Source organism: Chrysemys picta, chromosome 2 (genome assembly GCF_011386835.1).
Source record: "Chrysemys picta bellii isolate R12L10 chromosome 2, ASM1138683v2, whole genome shotgun sequence".
NCBI classification, from domain to species: Eukaryota; Metazoa; Chordata; order Testudines; family Emydidae; genus Chrysemys; species Chrysemys picta.
The window spans coordinates 117635412-117663251 of NC_088792.1; the positions used below are offsets into that span (position 1 = coordinate 117635412).

The 27840-nt window shown below is 42.7% G+C and overlaps 1 protein-coding gene across 18 annotated transcripts in view; it reads left to right on the top strand.

Moving 5' to 3' along the window:
* Positions 1 to 27840, top strand: part of COL15A1 (collagen type XV alpha 1 chain) — a 290708-nt gene that overhangs the window by 241327 nt on the left and 21541 nt on the right. For 16 of the 18 annotated variants that reach the window (XR_010598479.1, XM_065584078.1, XM_065584076.1 and 13 more), the window contains 6 exons: positions 10378 to 10431; positions 10513 to 10572; positions 15363 to 15431; positions 15843 to 15884; positions 20780 to 20822; positions 25152 to 25241. Coding sequence is in view for 17 of the 18 variants with exons in the window: in XM_065584078.1 (XP_065440150.1) it covers positions 10378 to 10431; positions 10513 to 10572; positions 15363 to 15431; positions 15843 to 15884; positions 20780 to 20822; positions 25152 to 25241 (358 nt within the window). In the remaining variant the exon portion in view is untranslated. The remainder of the gene's footprint in view (positions 1 to 10377; positions 10432 to 10512; positions 10573 to 15362; positions 15432 to 15842; positions 15885 to 20779; positions 20823 to 25151; positions 25242 to 27840) is intronic. The other 2 variants (XM_065584071.1, XM_065584074.1) reach the window with 1 other exon arrangement.

Consider the following 27840-nt stretch of genomic DNA (forward strand, 5'->3'; position numbering starts at 1 on the left):
CTTTTAGCAGTTGGCTATCTCCTGGCTTCAGCTTTTGATATAGTATGGCCAAGGATGCCCTGTGCCAGATAGCAAATTTCAGTAAAGGGCATCTTTGACACACAGTAATTATGGTGTTCTGGGTGCCTTGTCAGTACTTGTTTTACTGAAGTCTATTTTGAGGGGCTGGTTGGATGTGTAGCATGACACTTCTGTTGGTTGCTTTGATGCAAAGTGTATCTTGGGAGGGCTACCTTAACTTACATCATCGACTTAAGTTCCCTTTCCCCTCCTTAAATCACTGCAGGATGAGCTGATCTTTCCTTTTGACTTAGACACACAGCCTTTTCTGACAGGACATGTCCCTTTTCTGACCTAGCCTCTCCACCCCCATCGAAGAGCACACGGGATCCTTTTACACCACCAAAGGGTGCTCATGTATCTCAGTATACACATGTTGCACCATGTGAATGCCTTAGGTCAACACTAGAATATTAGGTTGACCCAGCTAAAATCCACACCCCAAGTGACATAAGCTGACCTAAGACTCCATGTAGACAGCTTTAGGTCGACAGCGGAATTCTTCCATCCACCTAGCTACTGCCTTTCAAGGAGGCAGATTTCTTAAGCCAACAGGACAACCTGGCACTGCAGCTGTGCCACTGTAGTGTGTTAAGTGTAGATAAGCCTTTACTTACACTTGCCTAAATGGCTACACCTCATTAGATTTTGGCACATTTATGCTGTCTCAGGATTTGGTGGAGTCTTTCTATGCCTAGAATCATCCAGTTCCTCCCTCGTTCCCACTCTGTTGCTTTATACCATCCTAATGCAAATTATATTGATTGTAATAATGTCTGAAGGCAAGGCAATCAGTGTGTGAGATTAAAGCCTGAGCACATCATCACTGAAGATAGGGTGACCAGATAGCAAGTGTGAAAAATCGGGAAACGGGATGGGGGGGTAATAGGAGCCTATATAAGAAAAAGCCCCAAATATCGCGACTGTCCCTATAAAATCAGGACATCTGGTCACCCTAACTGAAGGACTCTTTGTGATGATAGCAGAAGTATCGCCTACAAATTACGCTGCAGTAAAAAAGGAAATGAATTATAATATAAGACCTTTAAAAACGATAAGATGACATAATTATGTCTTCTCACTAAAAACAAGGGAGTCTAGAGAGAAGCCTGACGCTCTTCTAATTCACCTCAGTAAATGTGGCAAATTATCTCTGCTTCCACAATTCACTCTGAGGGAACTCCAGAAATGCAAGGAGTTTATTTTGTGTATGTATTTAGTTATTTGTTTGTAACTATCCAGAGTTCTGGCCCATATGCAATTTCTATTTAAAAAAAATAGATAATAAGACCAATTTTTATGTCCAAAAATGAACCCTCCCAAATCCCCCTCAGAACAGAAAGGTCATTCTCCCCCCTCTTACGAGTTCGGTACCGTTCTTTGAAGCAATAAGTGATGCAGCATGGCAAGAAAGTAAAAAAAATAAATCAGGCTTTGGCACATCAACTGGGGAAGTAAATTTCAGAGTCAATGACCCATCCCTCAAAAAGCCCATTTCCCTCCCCATTAGGGATCGGATTGTCACCTTGCAATCCATCCTGAGGAAGGGCAGCACAGCTATGGAGCAGGAGCCTCAGGGAGTCATGAATCTGCCTCTGTTTCTTCGTCTCTGCCTGCTCAGCTCTGCTGGCCATAGCATTGTGAGGGGAGTGTGAAGTCAAGGCTCCATCCACCCATGCAGGAGGCTGTGCAGGATCTGGCAGTGTAGGTACTCTGGGCAGGGAAGGTAAGAAGAGGCTCCAGATGCCCCTTAAATTCCGGTAGAGTTGCACAGCCAACCTCACAACTGAACTGAAGTCAAGGGGCTTTTATCTCAAGAGCATCACCTGATCTCAACTGCAGCAGAATGACCTGAGGTCTTCAAAGTAAATGGGACCTTTGTGGGCCTTCAAGGTTGATCATTTATGATGTCTGGGGCATGATCAGCCGAGGGGCAGGCTCCCAAGAAGTCTGTTACAGATGTAAGAGAATTGTCCCACCTACTGCTTCCCTGCTTTTCAAGGCTCCAGATGGACAGCAAGGAGGGTGGGGAATAGCAGCAGTTTGGGATATAGGGCACTAAGTAAGTAGTAGCATCTGCTTGGGGGCTGAGATGCCAGTACAAATTCCAGTAGCAGGTCAAGAGTGGTGGCATTCTTACAAGGCCAGCATGACTGATAACAAAAGCAGAAAATATGCACTAAAACCAACCCTCTGCTAGAGTGAGGGTCAAGTTAGCACCTTTGATCTGCTTCCTTGCACTGGTGATGTCCCGAGGGAGTTGGCTCTCCCTTGGTAATGATAGCCTGGCCCTCCCAAGGTGGTACGGAGGATTAGGGAGAGCTGGCTCCCTGCAGGAAGCACATCAAAGCACTAACCCTACCCTCTCACTATCAGAGGGTCCAATTTCCCCTCCCTACCCTGCCGTTGATGGCGGAATGCCTCTCTTCCTATAAGCCCCATGGTCACAGGCTGCTTCACTTGCTTCTTTTGCCCCCTAGCTGCTGCAAGTGGTGGTAACTTGACTTCCCCACCCTCCCCAAGTTACTGATACTCATCATGGAGGGGCCAGAGCTGGAAACGTGAAGCAGGAAATAAAGAGGGAGTTACCAACTCTAGTGATTTTATTGAGAGTCTCACAATATTTGATGGTTTACTTAAAAATCCCTTGTCTCCAGGTGCTGGGGTATGTGAGAATCTCACCTATTTTTGCTGGTTTATATCTCTAGCCCTCATGGATGCAGAGAAAAGCTTGAGCCAAGTGTTCTTTAAAGGCTCCAAAACCAGAAGGCAAAGAAAAGGAACCCATAATTTATTTATTTTTAACCCTCATGATTTAGGGGGCCTGGCCCATGAATTTTGAACATTTGAGGTGGCAATGCTGTGGTTCTTTCACATCCCTGAGAGCCTGCCTGGCAGCTGCTGTCTATTCCTACCCTAGGCTTCATCTGTGATCACTCAGGCACAATCTGACTACAAACAGGAAATGAAAGAAGAGTCTGAAATCCCCTGTAACATGTCGCAATTTTATTATTAAATAGCAGATTTGGATGCCAGTATTGATGGGCTTTTCAGATTCTTGAAGTTGTTATTATTGTACAGCAAAACTCCCCTATATTACTAATTGTAAAGTTCTCTTTTAATTTAATTATGTTTGGGCAGGAGAGAAATATACGTGATGGTACTAGATGGATGACACAACTTGAAAATATTCCAACATTAATCATATTTTTGCCTAGGAATTATCCTGTGATGAAGTCTTTTCTTTTTGTAGTTGGCTGCTTACACAATGAATTACTATATGTGAGCCACAAACTATAGTTTGACACATTAATCATCAGATAGATGGGTTAGCCTCTCCATGAATATGCATTATTGCTGTTAGAAAATAGCAAAGGACAAATGGTTGCCAATTCGGAATGAGAGGAGAATGTAGTTGACAGTCCATCCATTTGGAGAGCAATCTCTTAGTTTGGAGCAGGGATTGGTGAACAGACTGATATTCAGACAATATCAGTATTTCAGATCTTATTAATCTGATGATGTGTGGACCCTGAGGGTGAATATCATCCAAATACAGCTCTAAGGCTAAGCTTTCATGGCACCCTGCTGACTCCCAAATAGACCCCCCAGGCTGCTTACACTATTTGACATCGAGAGGCAGCATGGATAGAAGGCCAGACTAGGAATGATAAGATCCAGGTTCTGTTCCCAGCTGTGCTACCAACTCACTGTGTGATTGCGGGCTGTCACTTCACCTCTCTGTGCCTTGCTTTTTCCACATGTACAATGGAGAGCATGATAGTTACCTTTGTAAAGTGCTTTGGGGTCTGTGGGTAAAAAAATCACTATATGAATGCCCAAGACTGGAACACTTCTGGGATGAGTGGGAATGAGGACAGAGTGCTGGCCTTATATGCCCTGCTCACCTCCAGCATCTTGGAGGGTAGCCAGCCACCCTTGCACCTTAGGCTCATCTCCAGTTTTCTGGGGTGCTGATAAGGCCCTCTGCATCCTCAGCCAAAAGGGATGTCTTCCCATTCCCCTGCTATATGGCAGAGGCACAAGACGGTGCTCCCATTGCCACTGCTGCTGGACTGAGCCAAGAGCCTGATTTGCCCCAGAGAGCCCTTTGCATAGTAACTAGGGAAGCCTTTGGGTGCTGATGGGCTTAGGAGAGAGGCCCTATCATATGGGCACTGTCCCACTCAGAAACGTGGGAAAATACAAAGTAAAATCAATGTGCCTTCATCTCAGTGCTATATGCACCAGTCACAGCTATGAATGGAACACAACTCTTCCAGCTGAGGCAGCTATTCCAGTGCCCCAGCTTTATTACTGGATCTGTGCTCTAAAGCAGTAGCAGCACTGCAGGACTTGGCTGAATAGCAAACACAGCAGGGCAATGAGGGGCACACTTTCCAAATGAACTGATCTGCACATCCTTGTAGGAAGCTGCAGCAGTAGCAAGACTTCATTGAACAGCCTGTCAGAGACAACACAACACTGAGAAGCACTTTCAAAGGGGCTCTTAATTATCGGGCACATTCTGAGCTAAGGCACGTTGCAGTTCCTCATTGACAATTTGAATTCAGAAGTGTAATTTGGACTGTGTGTCATGGAGGTAGAAGCTGCTGCCTTCTGTCCTGTGAGAGCAACGGCTTGTGAAGCCCATGGAAACAGTAATTGCAATAGATGATACAGGATGTGAGGAAGACTTGAATAAGGATTTCTGGCCTTGGAAGCAGATCTAAGGAGAGCAATAGAATAACGTGCTGACCTCATTTTCTCTAGAGGCATTCAGAAAATTTCTGCAGCTTTACCATTCTTAAAAACACTACTTTGCAGGTCACCTCTCAAAATTGCTTTTGTCCCCTGCTTTATTTTTTCCCTAACTGTCCCATTTTCACTCCATTATTCATTTATCTCATTTGTTACTATTACTCTGTTTTCATATCTTCAGTCTAGTTTCTTTTAACTGTTCTTTCTTTTTGTGTTATTCAGCTTCTCTTCCTCCTTCATCCCTAAACGTTCCTGACTGGAACCACTGGCAACTTTTAAATCAAGATTGGATGTTTTTTCTAAAAAATATTCTGTAGGGACTTTTTCAGGGAAGTTCCATGGCTTGTGTTCTACATGAGGTCAGACTAGACGATCCCAATGGTCGCTTCTGGCCTTGGAATCTATGAATCATGAGCAATAGAACGGAATGAGGAGTCAGTCATTATTTACCATCAGTTTCATCAGAGACCAGTACTGGTTGCTATGAATCAGACTCTTTATCCATTTCAGCTTTAAATGTGCAAAATAACTGTAGGGTTAGGTTGTGGCATTTCATCACAGCCCATAGTAAGGGATGGTGTGGGGGCCATGCCACTCCAGGGGGAGCACTGGAAGCAGCCTGCCTCAGTGAGGCAAATACTTCCCAAATCACTCATTGCCCTGGAAGGAGCATGCATGGCATAGGAGAGACAGAGTATGGCTCTGCCTGCTCCATGCCCCCTTTCAGACAAGTTGCCCCGGGGAAAGCAACTCAGAAGCAGCTCCTGTTCTCTCTCCACTACGAGGGCTGCAGTTCTGGCTACACAACCTGCATGAGGGGAATCTGCTCACTCCTTCCCACCCTACTGCAACCACTTACGGGCCAGCTACACTCTAGCCCTGAGCAAGTAAAACAGAATATAGTTCCTGATCCAGCCCTACTGACATCAGTAAGACTACTTGTGTGAGTAATATGACTTATGTGAGAAAGTGTTTGCAAGATCAGGGCAAAAAAATGTATTCTAAGAAATCTGCCTTTGCTACCTCTGTGTCGGGTGCAGAACAAAAACATGGATGCAGATTGTGTTTGTACAGTGCCTAACACAGTGGAGAGTAATCCCTGTTGGAGTCTTTGGGCACTGCAATGTAAACAACCATCTAATCGAGCATTTTGTAGGAGCATTTTTGGTTCCCACAAAACTGACGTTAGGATGAAATGATATCAAAAACCCATTTAATTTTTGTAATAGAAAATTCTAACACTACATACAGTATACAGCACTGACTGTTTTGCCCGGGCAATATTGAGAGTTACTGCCTCAAAGAAAAATAATATTCTTGGGTTTGACGCGGTGACACTCAATAAAGAGTGACACTCTTAAATCATTCAGTGTGCAGAAAAGCTGCTGAAAGTCTTAGTCTGAATCTGTCTGTTCTGTGCAAGCAGTATAGACATTGTTGCGTGGAAAAGGTCAGCCTTTAGGTTGACCAGTGCTATGCATCACCCCAGACTCCCACTGATTCTGGAGTCTACATTGCTCACTCAAAGAAGGGATCAATATACAGAAGTCAACTTTCCCTCAAAACCCAACAGTGTTCCTACCTGAGCACCAGTTATGGGAGGAGTATAGAGCAGTTCAACAAACCACCACTAGGTGGCCCATTGGTTCTGAACCCTGACATCAGAGGAAAAAACATCCAGACTACACAGGTTTCTAATTTTACCTATTTTATTGCCTGAACAGCTAAACAAAAACATAATATAAATTATATATGAACAAATCAAATTAGAATAAGGTGGGTTTCTAGAATCATCACATTATGAGATTGGTTAAACCACCTCAAATAAACCAACAATTCCTTACACGCGCTATGTAACTTGAGAAGACAGTGATCTTTTTAGCTATCAGCCCCCAGAGTAACAGAACATTGTCAATTTTAGTGCCATTTGATATATTTATGTTCCAACAAAATATGTGATGGGGGGGTGTCAAATCACTTGCTGACTGAAGCTAATTTTGAGACTACAGCTCTGATACCAATTAAGGCAGCCTGCCCAAATTACTGGTGTTTAGGAAATAGCTAGTCTCCTTATCCCACAATATAAGGTTATAAGAAACATTCAAGATGACACCACTTGTTACATTTAAAATAGAAATGACAAATTTAGGTGAAGATTAAAGATTAAACATATAACTCCTTTTGAAACTTGTATTAAGGCAAAGTTACAATGCAATATTAACATGGTATGTCATATATTTCTTATTCAGGATCAGGTTAATTTTCAAAGAACCTGGCTAAAGATTCTGGCTTGCTGGCTGGGGAGTCCTCCTCTGAGTTTGCTAGAAAGGGTGACCAAATTTATAAGTACCTATCCTCTTTTTGGTGCGTCTCTTGTGTATGTACTTGATGTGAAAGCTTTTCCATTGCAAGGACTGTACCACAATTCCATAGGAGGACGAGTCACATTTTTCCAACACAAAGTCTAGCAGCTAACAATAAAAAGAAATGAATTTGTTGTTCTCTTTAAAATGCAGATCCTTTACTGGAGCATTAAGCAAGCAGGTCAGGGATCTCTAGGAAACCAGCCAGCATTTTGTCATACAATGAATCTCTTTAATAATTTCCTCCCAAAACCATCTAATTCTTGAGTGCATTCACCACATGTGCAAGTATCTTTCCATGCAACTCCTCCATAAGAGCACCTCTCTCATAGCAAAAATATGATGGTGCTTAGCTGGAGTCAGTTGTCATCTATACAGTAGTTTATAAAAACATTCCTTATGGGCCACACAAATTGAAGATGTATATCCCTTTTCCTATATGGAGACACTCTTATCCAGATCAATTTCTTTGTCCAAATCCCTCTCCCATCTTTTCATCTGGGTTATTTTCCTAACATCTTTCTCTGTCAAATTTGTATGTATCTCAGAAATTAAACCCTTTGTTCCAGCTTGTTCATCTTCCAATGTGGCTAAATGTCTAGAAAGAGCAGCCTCGTATCCAGATTCCACAATAAAATGTTTGACTTGTAAATACTGAAAATGTGGGATCTTTATATTATTACATACCTCTTGGTATGATTTCAAATCAGGACCCAGGAGCAACTGTCGATATTGAATAATCCTGGCTCTTCCCCACAACAAATAGTCCTTTGATATTTTTAGGGATACATTCCTAATTATTATTTAAATTAGCTAAGGAAGAGGGCCTTGGCAACAGGAATTTAGAAAATTTGTCTAAAACTGGTAAGGTGGTCTGAATGAATGGGTGATTATATTTTTTATTTTTGGCTACAACCCCTAATGCATGATATATAAGCCTGTGTGATCTTTAGATAGCACAGTTGTTAATGTAGGGCTGCTAGGTATTGGAGGAACTACTCTCGAGGTACCTGTGGCACCCCATATTCACCACTGTCATATAATTATGATATATTTTGTACAAAGTATGCCTTGTGAGGTATCATTCTAACAGTCTTGATCTGCTAGACATTAATATCTTGTTGGATTGTATGTGCTGTTGTCGTATGTGAAGCTATGAAGTTTGGCTATGTATGTGCTACTGAAACATGTTGTGAGGTTGAGAACACCCAAAAGCAGCCATTCAGGTACAACAATTAAAAGGCCAAACAATGTTAATGGCTTATTGAGGAAATATACACAATCACAAGGATTACCCCAGGAACTGTGTACAATAGAAACCTTTCAGAGATAGCACTATACAATGTTAACTTTTTGACCCAAGTCACAGCAAAAGAGCTTTCCAGCAAGTGGGAAGAAGATATAAAGGGGGGAAATGATATCATGATGGTACCTCACTCTTCCTACAACACACCTGAACGTATTGGAGGAAAAAGACTGAACTGGGTGGGAAGTGTTGGTCCCAGGCAGGAAAGAAATAAGCCTGCCTGTGTATGTAAAAGCTAACCTGCTTGTACTATCTAACTGGGTGAGACACTGCTTGATTCAAATACTAATTAGTACATTAGGCTTAGATTGTGGTTTTGTTTTATTTCTTACGGTAATCTACTTTGACCTGTTTGCTATCACTTAAGAGCTATCTTTCTGCAGTTAATAAATCTATTTTATATTTTACCTAAAACACTGTGTGTTGTTTGAAGTGCACAGGGGATAAATCTCAGCTCATGAACAAGAGTTGGTGCACGTCCACTTTCCTTTGTAGAAGTGGCGGACTGGGTAATAAATTCATATTGGTCGGGTTTTGACCAGGGCAGGACAGTATAACTCTGGGGTCTTAGGCTAGGGAGCTGAGAGTATTTTGGTTGAAGTTTCTCTATGTGGGTTCATGAGTGGCTGGCCAGAGCATTTATGAACACAGCTGGGTGTGGCCCCTATCGATGGATGTTGGTGTGAGTGCAAGCTTGGAGGGCTTTGCAGCTTGTCACAATGTCACAGTGCAAGAGGGAACCCAGATTGGTGAGACAGAGAGCTCAGCTGTACCTCAGTTCCAGCTGGCACCCCAGGGCCATCACAGCACCATTCTCAGATTCTGTGGGTTCTATCCACACACACACACACTTTTGCACTCAAACACACACACACACACTAACTCACTACCAGCCACTTGCTGGAGTTAAAAACATTTGCACGAATGCTAAGGCAGAGGTGTCCTTCTGCTAATACAAATTGGAAAAGAAAAGAAAATCCAAAAGTTGCTACATATACAGAATGGTGGTGGTTACTCTTGAGGTTTCATTCAGTCTGGTGGAAAAGGTTAGCCTGTGGTCTTCTCAACTCTGCTGTTTTATGTGGATGGACTTGTTGCTGGCTAGAGGTTTTTACTTGTGGAAGTTGACACTTAGAAGTTGCATGTTGCTGGACTCTACAGCTGGGAGTGTGGAGGAAGCATGGGTTTCTTTGTCAGGCATGATGACATCACCTGGCAAGTGTTCAGCAATCACCAGCAGCCATGGTCACTGGGGTCCAATTAGGTCACCTTTATGTAAACAAAGATTCCCCCCATTCCAGTAGTTTTGCACTTGAAAAGTCCACAGATTGAAAAATATATCCAGTCACGAGGTCTATGGGTTTTTTTGAGACATTTGAGGTCAGTCTAGACATTTTTTTAATCATTCTAAAAAGTCCCCACTCAAAAATAATTTTAAAAATGCAAGACTAGCAGAAAGTTGGCATAGAAATCATAGGAAAAGACCAATCATACATTCACTCAGGCAGAGAGAGACAGTTCCTGTTCTATAGACCGATGCTTATAAGTTCCCCTTTATTCTTGGGTACTTGGCAGCTCAGCTTTGAACATTTTGGACACACAAAATCTGGGTGAAATTTAGACTTTGACAGTGAGAGCAAAGAACCTTGCCCTCCAAAGATCACAATCTTGTGGTTCCGTTTTTATATGCAGGCCTATCTGCTTCACATCTGTACTCTCAGAATAGTTGCTGAAAGGAATTACTCTGCAGACAGGGAACCTTTTTTAAAAACACATCAGTGTGCTTTCAGAATACCCAAAACATGAGTCACTATCATGTTCAATATAGAAAATTTTAAATTTTGCTCCTTTTCTCAGCTAATCACGCTCTTTCTATTTTCTCTCCAGGGACCAGTAGGACCTTCTGGACGTAAGGGAGAACTTGGTATTCCTGGACGACCTGTACGTGTTAGGGTCTTTCAGATGGAATAAAAATAGCAGTTTACTTCTGTACAGACACTAAAACATTTCTCTTCATTTCAGGGCCGCCCAGGATTGAATGGACTGAAAGGTGTAAAAGGTGAACGGGGTGTAACATTATATGTAAGTTCTGCAGTGGTACTGAAATTCATTGTAAACAAGAATATAATCCCGTGTCGAGGCTAATAGATATGAATCTATTCTAGGAATAAAAACAGCTTGCAATACCTAGAAATGCTAACATGATCATTCTGTTTCTCCTGATAAATAATAATAGTTCAGCCCCAATTTCTGTAATCCTAACTCCAGTTGAGCAGTACGTACTTGTGTGAATAGTTCTATTGACTTCAGTGAGATACTCACATAAGTGCTACTCATAGTAAGTAAATGTGGCTCAGTTAGGCCCATCTTGGGCTTCATCTTTCAAACACTTCCTACCTGGTAGTGCTTGCTACCACAAGTTGTCGGGGGGACACTACAAACACTACACAGATAAGTGTGTGCAGGATTGAGCCCTATAGGATTTGCATGCTAAATATTCCACAGTTGTTGAATTCAAAAATGCTTTTGAGCTTGATAAACAAAAATCCTGATTCTGCAATCCTGATTGACACTGGGTAGCACTCATGCAAGTAGTTTGTCAGCAAGTGCTACTCAGCTTAAGTAAAAGTTCCAGAATAGCATTTTCCATTTCCATAGAACATCTGGCATAGTAATTCATATCAGAGTTCTTGTACCATTTTAGGATGTGTCTATGCTAGAAAAATTAGTACTGGTACATGTATTACTTTAGTACCAATAACAGTGCGGCTACTTCAGTACTATGCTATTAGGGAAGACAAGGTGCAGGTAGTCCCACCACACATGCACACACTCTGAGCTCTGTGTACACCAGCACAGTACACTGTTGCTTTACTAGAGAAATCAGTACCAATATTGTACAAAAGACCTTATATGATTAAGTTCACATCAGAAATAGTATCCCGGTTCATTACACTGTTGGTGGAATCTGTTATATTTCAATTGACTGTATTTTAAATGAGTTCTATTGTATTTATGAAGTGCCCTTCTGGAGTGGCTTGTTTAAAAAATATTCTGCACCAGGTTGAAATCACAAGTGTGAATCCTGCACAATAGATATGAGTGCAGATTATGCTAATGTCTTTGCTTGTCAAAAAGAAGACAGAGAAGTGACTTGATTAGTGTATCTTCCTGGGGAGAAAATACCAGGTACTAAAGAGCTTTTTCATCAAGCAAAGAAATGCAAAACAAGAACCAGTTGCTGGAAGCTGAAGCCAGACAAATTCAAATTAGAAATTCGGCACAAATCTCTTACAGTGAGAGTGATTAACAGATTACCAAAGGGAAGTGTTGGATTCTCCATCTCTTGAAATCTTTGTCAAGACTGGATGCCTTTCTGGAAGACATCCTTTAGCTAAGCATAAGTTAATGGGCTCAATACAGGGGTTACTGGGTGAAATTCTATGGCCTGTGATATATAGGAGATCAGAACACATGACCTAATAGTCCCTTCTGGCTTTAAATTCTATGAATTTGTTCCATTTCTATCAGATGAGAGGATCTCATTACCAGGTGCAACTGTTCTAAATAATTTGAGTTCTCATGTGTTAGCCAACGTAATCAAAGTGTTGTTCATTTAGATGGAAAGAGAAGTCAGCTAGAGCAGCAGACAGGTTCAGAATCTCTGCCCTCTCCTCCTCTTCCCGCATTCATCCATTATGCCCCTCTGTATCCCTGCTTACAGCCTGTATTATGTTCTCTGCTTAGACCCCTAATGAAGAGTGTTATTCCAATGTAGCAGTGCTAGCAGGGAGCTGGGGGTGGGGATCCGTCAGGGACCAGACCCAGTGTATGGACACAGGGCCTCCACATGGATATAGCATTCAATGTTATAGGTTGGACTAGATTCCACATTCAGTTATGGTGGTGTAAATCCAAAATAAATCCATTGATGTCAGTGCAGTAGTCCATTGTTAATAGTGCAGTTCCTGAGTGTGTAGTGTGCTGACTGTAGCCAATGATTTTAGTTTATTATTCATTTATTGTGTAATGTTATGATTAATATGTGATATTACATATATTCATTTTATGTTAATTAGAATGAAGTTGTAGGATTATAAAAGTCTAAAATTGATCAGTATTTAAAGGAACCAAGTATTAGACATAAGTAAGACAAGCTAAAACACAAAAACCCATAAATTGAGGCCTGCAAGACTTTAGCTTAGCTATTTTAGGCCTTGGAGACACAAAGTAATAACTCAAGCCAATGACCAAAAAAATAACTCAGCGCCCTAAAATTATGGAAAAAGGGGTACCTAGTGGTAATATTGTGCAAAATTATCCAAAAGATTACTATTAGATCATAAAAATACTGTAAAGGCGTCTCTGTTTCTGACATGTGTCTTTAAACCATGGAATACAGATTGTGCGTCAATGCTAATAAAAACAAAGGTAACTTACACAGTCTATAGAAAACTGGGGTCCCTTAAGTTTCCAGGGAACACAGACCAATAAAAGAAAAGAGGGTTGACACTTTTATGAACATGCAAAGAATGTAGATATAAACAGAATCACATTATAAAAAGGGATGCCCAAAATGGGAAAATTGAGCTCCCTATGTGAGACTCCGGCAAGAATCATCCCTCTACTAATGATCAAGCATGAGAGACCCATCAAACCCTAACACTATTGTTAAGAATGTAAGTATAACTATGTTTGTAACTTGTGCATAGGTCTCTATAGAATTTCTATATGCTTGGATAATCATAACTTACTTATAAACTAAATTAAACTTTGTACCTGTAAATGTATGTGTGGTCACTACCCTTGGTCTTTATGTGTTCCTAAAAACTCTAACTCTAAAGCAAGTAGAGTTGGCGGGTGAGATTGCAGAGCCCTTAGCCATTATTTTTGAAAACTCATGGCGATCGGGGGAGGTCCCAGATGACTGGAAAAAGGCTAATGTAGTGCCCATCTTTAAAAAAGGGAAGAAGGAGGATCCGGGGAACTACAGGCCAGTCAGCCTCCCCTCAGTCCCTGGAAAAATCATGGAGCAGGTCCTCAAGGAATCAATTATGAAACATTTAGAGGAGAGGAAAGTGATCAGGAACAGTCAGCATGGATTCACGAAGGGGAAGTCGTGCCTGACTAACCTAATTGCCTTCTATGATGAGATAACTGGCTCTGTGGATGAGGGGAAAGCAGTGGATGTGTTATTCCTTGACTTTAGCAAAGCTTTTGATACGGTCTCCCACAGTATTCTTGCCGCCAAGTTAAAGACGTATGGGCTGGATGAATGGACTGTAAGGTGGATAGAAAGCTGGCTAGATCGTCGGGCTCAACGGGTAGTGATCAATGGCTCCATGTCTAGTTGGCAGCCGGTTTCAAGCGGAGTGCCCCAAGGGTCGGTCCTGGGGCCGGTTTTGTTTAATATCTTTATTAATGATCTGGAGGACGGTGTGGACTGCACTCTCAGCAAGTTTGCAGATGACACTAAACTAGGAGGCGTGGTAGATACACTAGAGGGTAGGGATCGGATACAGAGGGACCTAGACAAATTAGAAGATTGGGCCGAAAAAAACCTGATGAGGTTCAACAAGGACAAGTGCAGAGTCCTGCACTTAGGACGGAAGAATCCCATGCACTGCTACAGACTAGGGACCGAATGGCTAGGTAGCAGTTCTGCAGAAAAGGACCTAGGGGTCACAGTGGACGAGAAGCTGGATATGAGTCAACAGTGTGCTCTTGTTGCCAAGAAGGCTAACGGCATTTTGGGCTGTATAAGTAGGGGCATTGCCAGCAGATCGAGGGACGTGATCGTTCCCCTTTATTCGACATTGGTGAGGCCTCATCTGGAATACTGTGTCCAGTTTTGGGCCCCACACTACAAGAAGGATGTGGAAAAATTGGAAAGAGTCCAGCGGAGGGCAACAAAAATGATTAGGGGTCTGGAGCACATGACTTATGAGGAGAGGCTGAGGGAACTGGGATTGTTTAGTCTCCAGTAGAGAAGAATGAGGGGGGATTTGATAGCAGCCTTCAACTACCTGAAGGGGGGTTCCAAAGAGGATGGAGCTCGGCTGTTCTCAGTGGTGGCAGACGACAGAACAAGGAGCAATGGTCTCAAGTTGCAGTGGGGGAGGTCCAGGTTGGATATCAGGAAAAACTATTTCACTAGGAGGGTGGTGAAACACTGGAATGCGTTACCTAGGGAGGTGGTGGAGTCTCCTTCCTTGGAGGTTTTTAAGGCCCGGCTTGACAAAGCCCTGGCTGGGATGATTTAGCTGGGAATTGGTCCTGCTTTGAGCAGGGGGTTGGACTAGATGACCTCTTGAGGTCCCTTCCAACTCTGATATTCTATGATTCTAAGTAGCAAAGGTAACTTTCACACTGTTAAGCTTAAAACTGTAGCTGTCAGAGCCAAACCCACGGTGGCATAATACCACATTACAAAATTCAGAATCTCTCCCCTTAGGACAAGGATTTATGTTACAGATGTTCTGCATTTAAATGTCTAGTTGTCTGAATGGCATTTGAACAGTGCAATTTGTAATTGTATATGTCTCAGCACTTTGGATAATCCAAAGAGAGAGTTTTCTGGGGAACAAATGGAGCTTTTTTATATAATTCTGTGGTTGGTTGGTTTGGTCTGAAAGCAAAAGCCTTGGGCAATTCTCCTGTCTATTAAATATTGTGGGTCAAATCTTAGATTCCACATTTTCTTTTTACAGGTAAAAATTTGTACATGGAAGAAAATGCTCAACCTCCCTTCAGGCCAGTTAGCACAAGGCTCCATGTTCAGATTGGCCCATGCCCTTTTTCTGTCAGCTGGCACTGCAGTCTGAAAGGTTCTAACTAATAAATGTCTTTTCCCCCTTGTTTTGCCTTCCCAGGGTCCTCCTGGCTTGCCTGGGCCCCCGGGACCCCCTGGACCTCCAGGGGCTGTAATTCACATCAAAGGAGTAAGTACCTAGAGGGATTATTTGTTGGTCTGTGGGGCCCTGCTGCCATTGCAGTAGTGCACAGCTCTTGAAATCGGTTGTAAGGTGAAACCTTGAAATTGTTTCAGATCGCACAGGTTTGCAGGCAGATTTCCAGCTTGTGGCTATAGGACAGAACCTCCTGACCACAGATGTTGAAAGCACTCTTATATAAGGGGTTTGCCCCATCCACAAAGGCCAACACCTGCTGGCAGAACCACACCATGCAAGAGCATTCTTAACATATGACCCAGAAAATCCATTCAGGATGAGGAGATTTTTGTGTTGTGGGCGGGTCCTTTGCCTGTCATCTTCTATTAAATCTGAATATTTAGTTGCTATATCATCATCATCTTTATTTACTGAATTCATTTTCCTCCACATTTTGAATAGACAGTTTTCCCAATTTCTCCCAGACCCCACTGCAAAATGCCAGTAAGTTATATACAGACCCTGCTTTTACCAAATTACATTGATATATGTAAGTGCATGGCCATGAGAACAAGTGACACAAACATACCTCTGTGCACGTTTTAGTTCTCTTCAATCTCTACTTCTGCTTTGCCATCTGCTTTGGTAATGTCATATGTCCAATGTACACGATGAAGTAGGACCAAGACTTTAAGATAACAGAGTATTTTATATTCTCAACGATGAATGCCTTGTAGAATGCATGAGAGGTATAAACATTGTAAACTTTTGGCTTAAAGCTTTGTAACGTTGTTATTTTATTAGTCAAACAAAGTTTAGAGACAAAGGGAGTTTAAAAAAAAATAAGAATTGTCCTTGGAAAGATGTGTTTCTACTGATTTTTTTAAAGGAGGTGGGGGGAACTTTTATTTCTTTTATTGCTTGTACAATACCTCTCAGTCCACAATCAGAATAAAATTGTCTAGTCTCCTTGAATGCCAGGACACGCAGAGCATACATCAAACAAACAAAAAATCTTATTTTGCCCTACTTAGGCTTACATTCCAATTGTTCCATTCACATTCTATGACATCTTGCTCAAGTCACCCAGAACTGTGAACCAGTGCATTACTTGTTCTGTCTCAGCAAGAGTGAGCTTTGCTGTTGCCCAGCTGTGTGCCAGCTCCTGGACACACCAGCTTGTCTGCTTTGCCAGCAAAATTCTCAGGACTCTGCCAGTCTAAACCTTGCCTTGCAGGTAACAGTTCCCTCAGTTCCAACACCAATTCCCAAGAGACGTCTCCTTGCAGTGTCCAGTCCCTCTCACTGGACAGTCGCAGAAGTTAAGTTTGCTGCCTGCAAAGAGACAGAGTCCTCATCAACCGGTTAGGTTAGCGGAAGACTCATGCTTCACTTTCATAACCAGCACTGAGATGGTTTTGGTTTTCAGTTTATTAACAAAGAACACAGGTTTGAGTGATTTCAGGTAAGAGAGAAAGAGACATGAAAGGTTACAAACAAAACAAACCACAGTTTCTAGTGACTAAAACTAACTTCAAGTTACAGTCTTTGTCTAAGCAGGTTTCTCACCTATAATCAGTTCCCAGAGACTTCAATCCACTTGGTTGAAGGATCCATCTTTCTCGATTTCAAGAGTTCTGCCTTGAGATGATGGATGCTCACATTACTTTCTGTTTCTGCTTTTATTTCCCAAAGTCCATGGTCTCTCTTTCAAGGGCCAGGAAGTCTTCTTGGGGATACAGCCTCCATCCCCCTTTGTGATTGTTCTGTTGTGTGATCATCTCTCCGCTAGTTTGGTGGCTCTGTTTACCTTATATGTAAATGCAGTACCATTGTTTCTGTCCTCACCTTGCTCAATTTACACTGGAGAGACAGTCAAGCAGGTGAAACAACATTCCTTTGTCTAGAACAGACTAAGCTTATGCACTGCTTGCCAGACACATTTGAAGAAGATATTTCTATCGCACATCTATAATTCTTTACACTCCGCCCATACTTACACCAGGCAGTAATATTAATGACCAGCGTGATACCAGTTTGCATACGACACCTTTAGGTGACACTGTAGCAGGTTGAGCACTCACCGCTGCGGTGCCTCCTGCAGGTGGTCCGGGAATTAGCTCAGTTCCAGCCTCGGAGCGCCCCTTCTGGCCGGTGTCTCTCCTGCCTCAGGCCCCGTGTCCCTCCCAGACCCCAGTGCCCTCTTATCTCAGGGCTCTGCCCCACGGCAGTCCCCATGCTCTGGGTGTCCCCTCCTAGAGGACCCCCCCAACCCTCTATTCCCACTTTGCCTCAGTGGCTACTGCCAGTCATCATCTAGCCCCCTTTCTAGGAGGCAGGCTGCAGTCTGTAGTGGCAGGGCCACTCATCACTGGCAAGGAGGTTGGACCAGCTGCCACTGCCTATCCCTGGGCTGCACCTCTGCAGCCCCAGTACCTACTTAGCCTTTAACAAGACCTCAGCCTGGGGAGTTGCCAGGCTGGAGCTCCCCAGCTCCTCTTGCTTTCCCCAGCACTGTTCTGCCCCAGGTACCCTTTGCTCTGAGGCAGCTAGGTCCTTCCCACTCCAAGGCTGTAGTGAGACTGACTCAGCTCCTCCCTTAGCCCTTCTTATACTGGCCCAGCTGGGCCCTGATTGGCTGCCTCAAGCCTGCTCATAGTTGACTCCCTGGGGCAGCCCTTTCCCAGGGCTGTTTTTAACCCCTCCCAATCCGGAGCGAGTGACTACCCCGCTACAGACACCTTTTAGAATCAGATTGACGACGGTGGGTTGGGGCAATGAGTGTATCAGGCCTGATGTGAGTTACACTATGGTGTGCCCTCTGCCAGCTGGCACTGAGGGGTTCCCTGGGTCACACATGCCAACTGTTATTGCCTCATAAAACTCAAGGAGTGACATCCTGACCCCACTGAAGTCAATTGCAAAACTTCCATTGACTTCAATGGGGCTGGGATTTCACCCAGGATGTCTGGGGAGCTGATGTGGCACTAAGGTTTAGAGGACCTCAGAGACTTTTTGTTTAATAAATCACAGAAATTACCTCTCGTAATAAACTGTGAACAGGCCTGAGTCTTACTAGAGCTTTCCTAAAGGCCATATTGTGGCATATAGTCACTGGGCTGAGTTGATAAGCAATGGGGGATGTGGGAAAGGATTGTGCCTCAGGGTATTTCTACACTGTAGTTAAACACTGGTGGCTGACTCTGCTCACAGGGCTTGGGCTATTTAATTCATAGAATCATAGACTATCAGGGTTGGAAGGGACCTCAGGAAGTCATCTAGTCCAACCCCCTGCTCAAAGCAGGACCAATCCCCAGACAGATTTTTACCCCAGTTCCCTAAATGGCCCCTTCAAGGACTGAACTCATAACCCTGGGTTTAGCCGGCCAGTGCACAAACCACTGAGCTATCCCTCCCCACCAAATAATACCTCCTAGCACTTATATAATGCTTTTCATCAGTGAATCTTAAAGCACTTTACCAAGGAGATCACTATCATTATTCTCATTTTACAGATGGAGAAACTGAGGCACAAGGTCACCCAACAGGCTAGTAGCAGAGTCAGGAATAGAACCCAGGTCTCGTAAGTCTCACTCCAGCACTCAATCCACTAGGCCACACTGCTTTAAATTGAGGTGTAGATATTCGGGCTGGGCCTCTGGGACCGTCCCCCATCCTGGAGTCCCAGAGGCCTGGGCTCCAGCCTGAGCCCAAACATCTACAGTGCAATTAAACAGCCCCATAGCCCAAGCCCCACAAGCCCGAGTCAGCTGATATGGGCCCAAGTCAGCTGATACGGATGTTTAACTGCAGTGTAGACATATTGTTAGAGAGCCATTATGCCTCCCTGATGTGCAGGAGGGCTGCATCATCCATTGCTACAGTACATCATATTATAACTCAACACTTTACAGTGGGTCCAGTTCTCATTTCACTTACCCCAGTTTACTTAGGTTGATTTTGGAGGAGAGACTCCAGATCTATATTGGTATAAATACAATGAGAATCAGTATCAATAAGTATAAAATAAGAAAATAATCTCTCTCCTGCCTTTAAAGAAAAATATATTTACTGGTTTTATAAACCTTTCCATATTAACTTTACTTATGAACTCAGACACAGAAAAATGACCACAAGATGTTTTTACGTTTCTATGAGGCTTTAACTACTTGTTTTAGGAATTTTATTCTTATCTCTTTTATTCCATCCATAAATTCTCCATCTTACGTATAACTTTCTTATAAGAAATTATTTTCATTAGATCTGCTAGGAATTGCTCTACGGATTGGCCTACTTTCTCACCAATGCCTCGCAATTATTTTCTGTGCAACCGTTAAAATGACAGAAACTCACTTAGAGAGCAAGAATAGTTCATTCGCACAGAGGTTAAAAATCAGTGAACAGTAGAAAGAAAATATTTTAATTGCACTAATGACTGCCCAGATAAAAGAAATGTGTGGTTCTAAGTGCCTCTTCATGCATCTTAATATGCAAGATAGCTTTGCCCTACATTTGTGAATGACATAAAACTGCCCCAATTTGTACATACAAATACTCCACTCTACACATCTGTATAAGTGAGTATTCGTAAGGAACCATGGACTGAATCCTGCAAGCATTCCTCATGCGAATAGACCCACTGAAGTTAACTCCTAACAGTGAGTGTTGCAGGATTGGGTTCTTTTCATGCAGCAGCTGCACGGTGGAATTTTTAATATATGACTAGGATGCAATTCATATTAATAGTAATAATTAGCATTATGTAATGTTTTATCCATTGAAAGCATTGTACCAACATTAATTAATCCTCTCAATATCTTTAGGAGGTAGGTTATTTTGTCCCTGTTTTACAGACAGGCAATAAGTTCCACAGCAGGAATAGAATTAGGGAGTTCCTGGTTCCCAGTCGCGTGGTTGGATCACACTTTTCTTTCTCTCAAGTGCCTTTTATGCACCTGGAAGCTGCAGATAAGCATCCATTGATTTGTGTTAATAGTTGATGAAAAGCACAGCAACCACAATCTGTTATCTTAAAAATCAAATTCTGCTCTCATTTACACTGATGAAAATCCAGAGTAATTCTAGTGACTTGAATTGAGTTACCCTGGATTTATACTAGCATAACTGAATGCAGAATTTGGTTAATGTTGCAAAAATGCATGTTTTACAGCCCATTGAAAGCATGCTGCATGTTGAAGAACGCACAATACTGAATAAGTCTTAACTGACTAATATTTGGACATTGGCAAATTGACTAATACAGCTTAAACTATTAATTATATGTACTGTGATAGCACACAAAAGCTCCAGCCAGAATCAGGGCCCTATTATGCTAACTGCTGTATAAGTATAAGATAATTTGTATAGATAATATTCTGAATATATTTCTTTGTGTGTAGGTTGGCACTGCTCATCCTGGAAACCAAGAAGCTAACATTTATGGTAAACTATTGGGTTTTTTACTTCTTGTAGCAATGTATTGGATCAAATATGACCCTAGTTGTAGTGACCAAAAGTCTCAGCCATCTCTTGGCTATTAGGCGACCTACACCATAAGAAATGATTTTGTAGTCTCAATAGTGTTCTTATTAAACTAGTATCCATATCCCAAAACCCATCAACACTGTTGGTACAAATTAGCACCCTCTTGGCAGTGTTCAGCATAGAGGCCAAGGAGTGAATGAGCCATGAGACTGAACTATCCTTTCTCTCAGAAGTGGTATCTCTTGACCAGGGATAAGACACATAGATGTGGCCGTGTGGAGTGAGGCTGCAGTCCCATTGTTATGTGTTCTCTGTCATAATCGGCTATAGAACTGTATGGAATATGCAGTCACACAATCAGTCCTCCTGTGCTCTGGGAACATCTCAACAGCAAACTCGAAGTCTAACCTGAAATTACTCCTATGGGAAGAAAACTGGATTGGTTGATTCTCAATTCAGCCAGCCTAGAAGAGCCCCAACTCCTGCCTGATGTATGCTGGTCCCACTTCTCTCAGAGGTGACTGTGTGTGTTCTGAATGGCATAGAACATTCCCTTGGGTCAGCCAGTCAGAGTGGGAAGCTCCTACCTATGATCAGAGCTCCAGTCCCATTGCTTGGGCATCAACAGTGTAATCCATGAAGGTACTTGGGTACCTAAGTCCTGTTTTTAGGCACCACTCTGAGCCACAAAACTTTCACTCAGCTGCCACCGAACCCTGTAGGTGCCTGAACTCATTCAATATCTAAGTTTTTTGCCTGTGGGCATACCCACTGCTGCCTCACTCTAGGCACCTATCTCCCATCCAAGCCTGGGAGTGATCCACATACTGGATGAAGAGAGGTGTTGGGTCTCCTAAGTCACATGTGGGGCCCAACCTGGTAGGCAGCCTCTGAGCATGTCTACCAGATCAGGCCCCTCAGGCAAGTTCCTCCTTCTCCTCCCTCACAGCTCAGTGCGGGAGGAGAAGGAGGAAGGGCCTCTTATATAACCCTTGGTCCAGTGGTCAGAGTACTCATCCAGGATGTGGGAGACCCCCCCCAGTTCAAGTCCCATCCTCTTCCTGAGGGTGAGAAGAGATTTGAACAGAGACCTGCCACTTCTCAGGTGAGTGCTCTCACCACTGGGCTCTAGTCATTCTAATGCTATCTCTGGCCCAATTAATATTTAATTAAAGTGGAACAACTTCAATAGGAGAGATTGAGGGAACCCCATATCAGAATAATTCATAGCCTTGTGGTTAGAGTACTCACAGGCAGAGGGGGGACTTGAACCAGGGGACATCTATCTCCATTAAATGGGGGGACTCAGCACATATCCCTCTGATCAGCATCTCCCACTGGCTAGCTTAGGCTGCTCCCCACCTAGCCTGCTGGATTTATGGATTGCAGTTTGAAGTGTCTATCTCTCCCCATTCAGTGTATTGGGAACACAGACACCTAGCTCGGGCTATGTCTACACTACTGCCTATGTTGGCAAAACTTAGGCCGCTCAGGGGTGTGAATATTCCACCTCCGTGAGCGACATAAGTTACACCGACATAAGTGGTAGTGTGCACAGCACTATGTCAGTGGGAGAGCTTCTCCAGCCAACATAGCTTATGCTGCTCACAGGGATGAGGAATGGGGTTTATGCTGACAGGAGAGCTCTCTCTCCTGTCGGCATAGACAGTCTTCACCAGATGCTCTGCAGCAGCACAGCTGTATCGGAACAGCTGCGCCACTGCAGCACTGTATGTGTAGACATGGCCTCAAGCTTTGTGGATTGCAGTGTTTTTCCTGTGATTTTTCTAAGCACCTACAAGTTAAGTGTGGCAACTCCAAAGTCCCTTTGTGGATCTGTGCCTAAGTAAATATCATAGACAGGATCAACCCCTCCTTAGAGCAGGAATCACTGCAAATTACCCCTGAAGAGATTTTTGAAAAGGAGAGATCAAACCACCAAAACCTCTTTCACTTGCAAGGGAAAGAGTGTTTGAACCTTTCTGGGGAGACAGAAGAAATTCTCCCCTTCCCTTCACTCTGTAGGAAGATGAGGTGAGCCCTATTGAAGAGAAGATAATTTTCCAAGGCAGAGAGAGAGAGAGAAGTGACAGAGGGTACGTCTACACTGCAAACAGAAGTGTGACTTCAGCAGGTGTAGACATACCTCAGCTAACTTTGATCTAGCTAGCTTGAATAACAATAGCAGTGAATCCACAGCAGCATGGGCCAGTTCATAAAATCTCAGGTGGGACCCTAGGTATGTACTTGAGCAGCTAACTTGTTGCTGCCACAGCTTCATGGCTATTATTATTTGAGCTAAGTAAATCGAAGCTAGCTTGGCTGTGTCTATACAGTGTAGACATCCCCAGGGAGGGAAACAATGGTGAAGGGAGACAGATTAATAGGGAGGGAATGGTACATATTGCACCCTCCTGCAGAAATGCCCTTGGGAAGGCGACATTAGGCCAGGAAGCTCTGCAAGCATCACTGGTGGGGATTCCTTTAGTCACTCCCCCTTAGTGGAGAGGGATTTCAGGGATAATAGAGGAGGAAGGAATGTCAAACCTGTAGAGTCCAGCAATGAACAGGAAACTGTGCAACAGACTTTAGTCTCTGGGCCTAAGCCCCTTCCAGCCACATTGCTGGCACTACTCCCTCTTGGCAGCAGACAGGGGCCTTGTACTTGGAGAACATTCCACTGAGTCAGTTCCCATCCCTTCCATCTCAGCTCCCAAAAAGAGCCTCAACTCCTGTCTCCCATGGCATTTTGCATTGCTAATCTGATCTTTGAATCTTGCACACCAGGAGTGTAACTAAAAACAGCCATTAATTGTGCCCAATGGGCATTAAAATTGGTCCAAATCATAATATAACCCCCCAAAGGCTGAGATCCACCCTCCCTGCAGACCCTCTCAAGGGGATGAATATTCCCATAAAGGGAAGGCATTGGAAGGCATTTTCCCCACCAGCCCCTGCAGTGATTCCTCAGTCCCCATTAAACACTATTCTGGGTGTGCACGGGAAGAGGGCATTGGTGCAGCCATGCAGGCAGGGCCCAAGCAAGACAGAGGTGGTTTCTGCACCAGCCTTAGATACAGATGCAATGTGTGTAAATTATAAAAGAGGCCATGGGATCTGTGTTAATATGGATCCAGTGGCACTAATACACTGCACAACTGGAGTGTAGGGTTTCAATGGCTACTCCAGCTCATAAACTGGAACTGTGAAGAGTGGCCACGGAGAGGACTGCACTGTAGCCCCATGCCTTGTCTCTGGATTTCAGGAGTGAACTTCACTGCCATACCTCCTGCACTCAGCATAGGAACACTGCACTTTGCACCTGTGTGGCCATTTACACGTGGCAAAGTAGCTGTAAAATGCAACCACATGAGAATGGAGTTATTTGACACCCACTTTGCTCAGGTGTAAATGACTACATAAGGGGCACTGCGGTGGGGAATCCAGCCTGAAAAGTCCCATTATGTGGGAATGAATGTCACCCACTGGTATCAGATCCATTGAGTAAGAAGAGTGCCATGTTATCTAATCACCTGACAGGGTAGAACTGCAATTGAAACTGGAGGTGGGGAGCAAATACATGGAAGAGAGGACGCAAACTCAACATTGATTTGGGTGCAGGTCTACCCCCTCCCCCCCACACACACACACACACTCTCCTGCCCCACCTGGTAAGGAAATCTTGCTAAAAGGTTTTATATTATCTGAAAGAATATTGTTTTTTTCCCATTAGTCACACTCACTTATCACAAGCAATGAATTATAAATAGTTTTGTATTTATTGCTCTGTGATAAGAAATTCAAGTGCCTGAGTGATTAAGCCTGCTGGAGATACACCTTTACCCTTTGATAGTGCTTTCTCTACAGTACTCTTAGGATCATCAAGAAGGTATCTCAGCTGGGGTGCTCTCTGGCTTTGGCTTACTTCAGGCAGGCCCAGGTCACTCAAGACGGGGAGAGATCTCAAGATAGAGACAGCCTTATAAAGGGGTTATTTCAGGTTCTTGAGGCAAAGAGGAAATGGCAGTCCTTTTGAAATGTCATGGGAAGGGAGAAGGCATCAGTAACTATTAAACAGTTATGGCGAAAGCTGGGGAAGCTTGTAACAAGAGAAAGGAGCCTCTAAGTTTGAATAAACAGCCATGTGTTTAGAATCCTTTCCCAAAACTTTTGTGGTTTGTCCATCACTAACACAGTATCTGTTACACCATATTTGAAAATTATACTTTGCAATAACTTTCATTTGCTAAGAATGCATTTCATTTTCTGGCAATATTTTTATGGCAGGTATGAAAGGCGAACCAGGCTCCTGGGAACTGCATGGCCCACCAGGCTTAAAAGGTGAAAAAGGAGAGAGAGGCTCACCTGGACTACCAGGTATTATGAATATGATTGTAGAGCACTATATGTGCTTTTCAAGTGGGTTTATTTTAAGAAATGCAAAATATCTAATATATTTTAAAAGTCATATTTATTTCCCATGCCAAACCAGGTGTTTAAGTTAATCACAGTTTATTAAGGCCCTGATTCCTCAGGGTACTTAAGTACATGGCTAACTTTAAGCATTGGCATAGTCCCACATCTGTTTGAAGTTAGGTATGTACTTAGATTCCTTGCTGAATTTGGCCATAAATCAATAAACCCTATAATATTATGGGAAACCTCATCATCTTATTTGTGATTTTTTTTTTCAAATAAATGTTTAGAACTATCTGGCTTGTCACAATGTGTTAAACTGGTTTGAAGGACACCAAGTCCTTTTATTTGCCTGGCATTGTCAGCCAATTGTGATGAAGTCTAGTGCCACATAATTATTGACATCTGTGTTCAGTACAAACATTTATTTGTCTTGATTATCAAAAGTATTGACACTGATAGCAGTTAATGGGGCCTAGAAACATCCTAACAGGAGTTGCCCACTGAGGATTTAATTTTTATGGGAGAATTTGATATATATAGCTAATACATTTATATTAGGTGAGTTAGATTGTTGTAAGCCTCTTGGGACAGGGACTGTCTTTTTGTTCTATGTGCCACATACTGTACAAACAATGTGGTCTTCGTCTAGGGCTCGTAGGCGAATCTTTTCAGCCAAGGTTGCTGTTGTATTTCATAAATTCTTCCTGTTTGTGCCCATTTTAATTACTAGCTAGTTAGAAAAAATCAAAAAATGGCAACGTTATATTGATGGACATTAGAAATAGTGAAACATAAAAGGAGCACTATAAAAATTAATAAATATTTTCATGTGTGGTACTTATAATATTTCAGGCCTTCAATCTAGAGCTTTAGTTTTGTGACTTAAAATAACTTTACAGTTGTTATCTTCCAGAGGGCAGCTCTTCACACAAAACTTCTATTTTGACTTTTTGCCCTTCACACTAACCTTTCTGCTGATCTGTATCAGATGCTTCTAAAAAGTTTGGAGGGGCTCCCCAAACATCAGCCAACTTTTAAAATGCAGGAACTGGGTACTTCAAAGGAAAACTAAGAAAAAATCCTGTTTTATGAGCTACCATGTTCACACTACTTCTCACACCCACATTTTATTAAATTCATTATTGTTTTGCAAGTTCTGATGACGGACAATCACAATGATATCATGTTCCACTTGATGTGTTTTTGGACTCTCGCTGGAGATAAAGTGGGGTGAACATTACACCTTCGTTATGGTCAGGATATCACTTCCTCTAGTCTGAAAAGAGAGTTCATCTTTGTTCTCTAAAGAACAGAGGTCTATTTACTTAGTCTGCCTAGAGAATCCAATTGACCTTGTTGGGTTTCAGATTTTGCTAAAGGAAAGCACCACACAGTTGGTGGCCCATTCTGTTGTTGCCCTAGTAGAACATTACCATCATATTTTGTTCTTGATCATTATAGCAGCCTAAGTAAGTATCCTTTCCCTATAAGTCATCCTTATAGGACATATCGGTCTGACAGATGAAGTGCATGAGTAGAGATTAGAGTGATGATGATGGAAGTCGTGCTATGAGTTAGCTCGATTGAGCACAGAGAGTTTTCAAAGCTGTGGCAATGGCACAGACAGTTGTAGCTCTTCCGCAGTAGCCTCTTCAGAGTTCCAGTCATGACAATTGCATGATGAACCATGGCTTTGTTTGCTCAGAAATGTGGAAAAATTTCTATCCAACTTAACCCAATAGATTTTGTTTGTGAATACCAGTCTGGCTGCCTTCATACTTCCAGATATTTGTCTGGAGGGGACAAAAGCAACATCTTTATGATATGAATGAATTTACAAAAACAATGAGGAGTCCAGTGGCACCTTAAAGACTAACAGATTTATTTGGGCATAAGCTTTCATGGGTAAAAAAACCACTTCTTTTTTTACTTCTGTTTTTCACTTCTGTTTTCACTCCATGCATCTGAAGAAGTGGGTTTTTTACCCACAAAAGCTTAAGTCGAAATAAATCTGTTAGTCTTTAAGGTGCCACCAGACTCCTCGTTGTTTTTGTGGATACAGACTAACATGGTTACCCCTCTGATACATGAATGAATTTCACTTTGTCTCACTGAAATTCCAGATGTGCTGTGGAACCCAATAGCTCTTAACATGCCTGATCCAATGCCCACAGAAGTCTATGGGAGCCTTTCAATTTACTTCAGTGGACTTCGTGTCAGTCCCCTGGGTGTTAAAATCAAGCAGAGTATTGATTTTGTATTGGGTGTATGTTTAGCAGAGAACATTAGTGCTTCCTCATTGGAAAACAAGGTGCCAGCTTCCCTCACACGAGCAGTTGTTAAGCTTTTTCTCAAAAGAGAGCCGAAGAGGTACTTTTACTGCCTTTCTGAAGTGTGGTATGTTTTAATTTATGAATGAATAACTACATGGTGCCATATTTTCCATTAGGATTTGATTGAATACACTTCCCTGCAATTTGTTTGAATTCAATTAATCTTCTAAACTGTTAGCCCTAATTTAAACTGTTTACAATACATCAGGGAATTCTAAGTATCT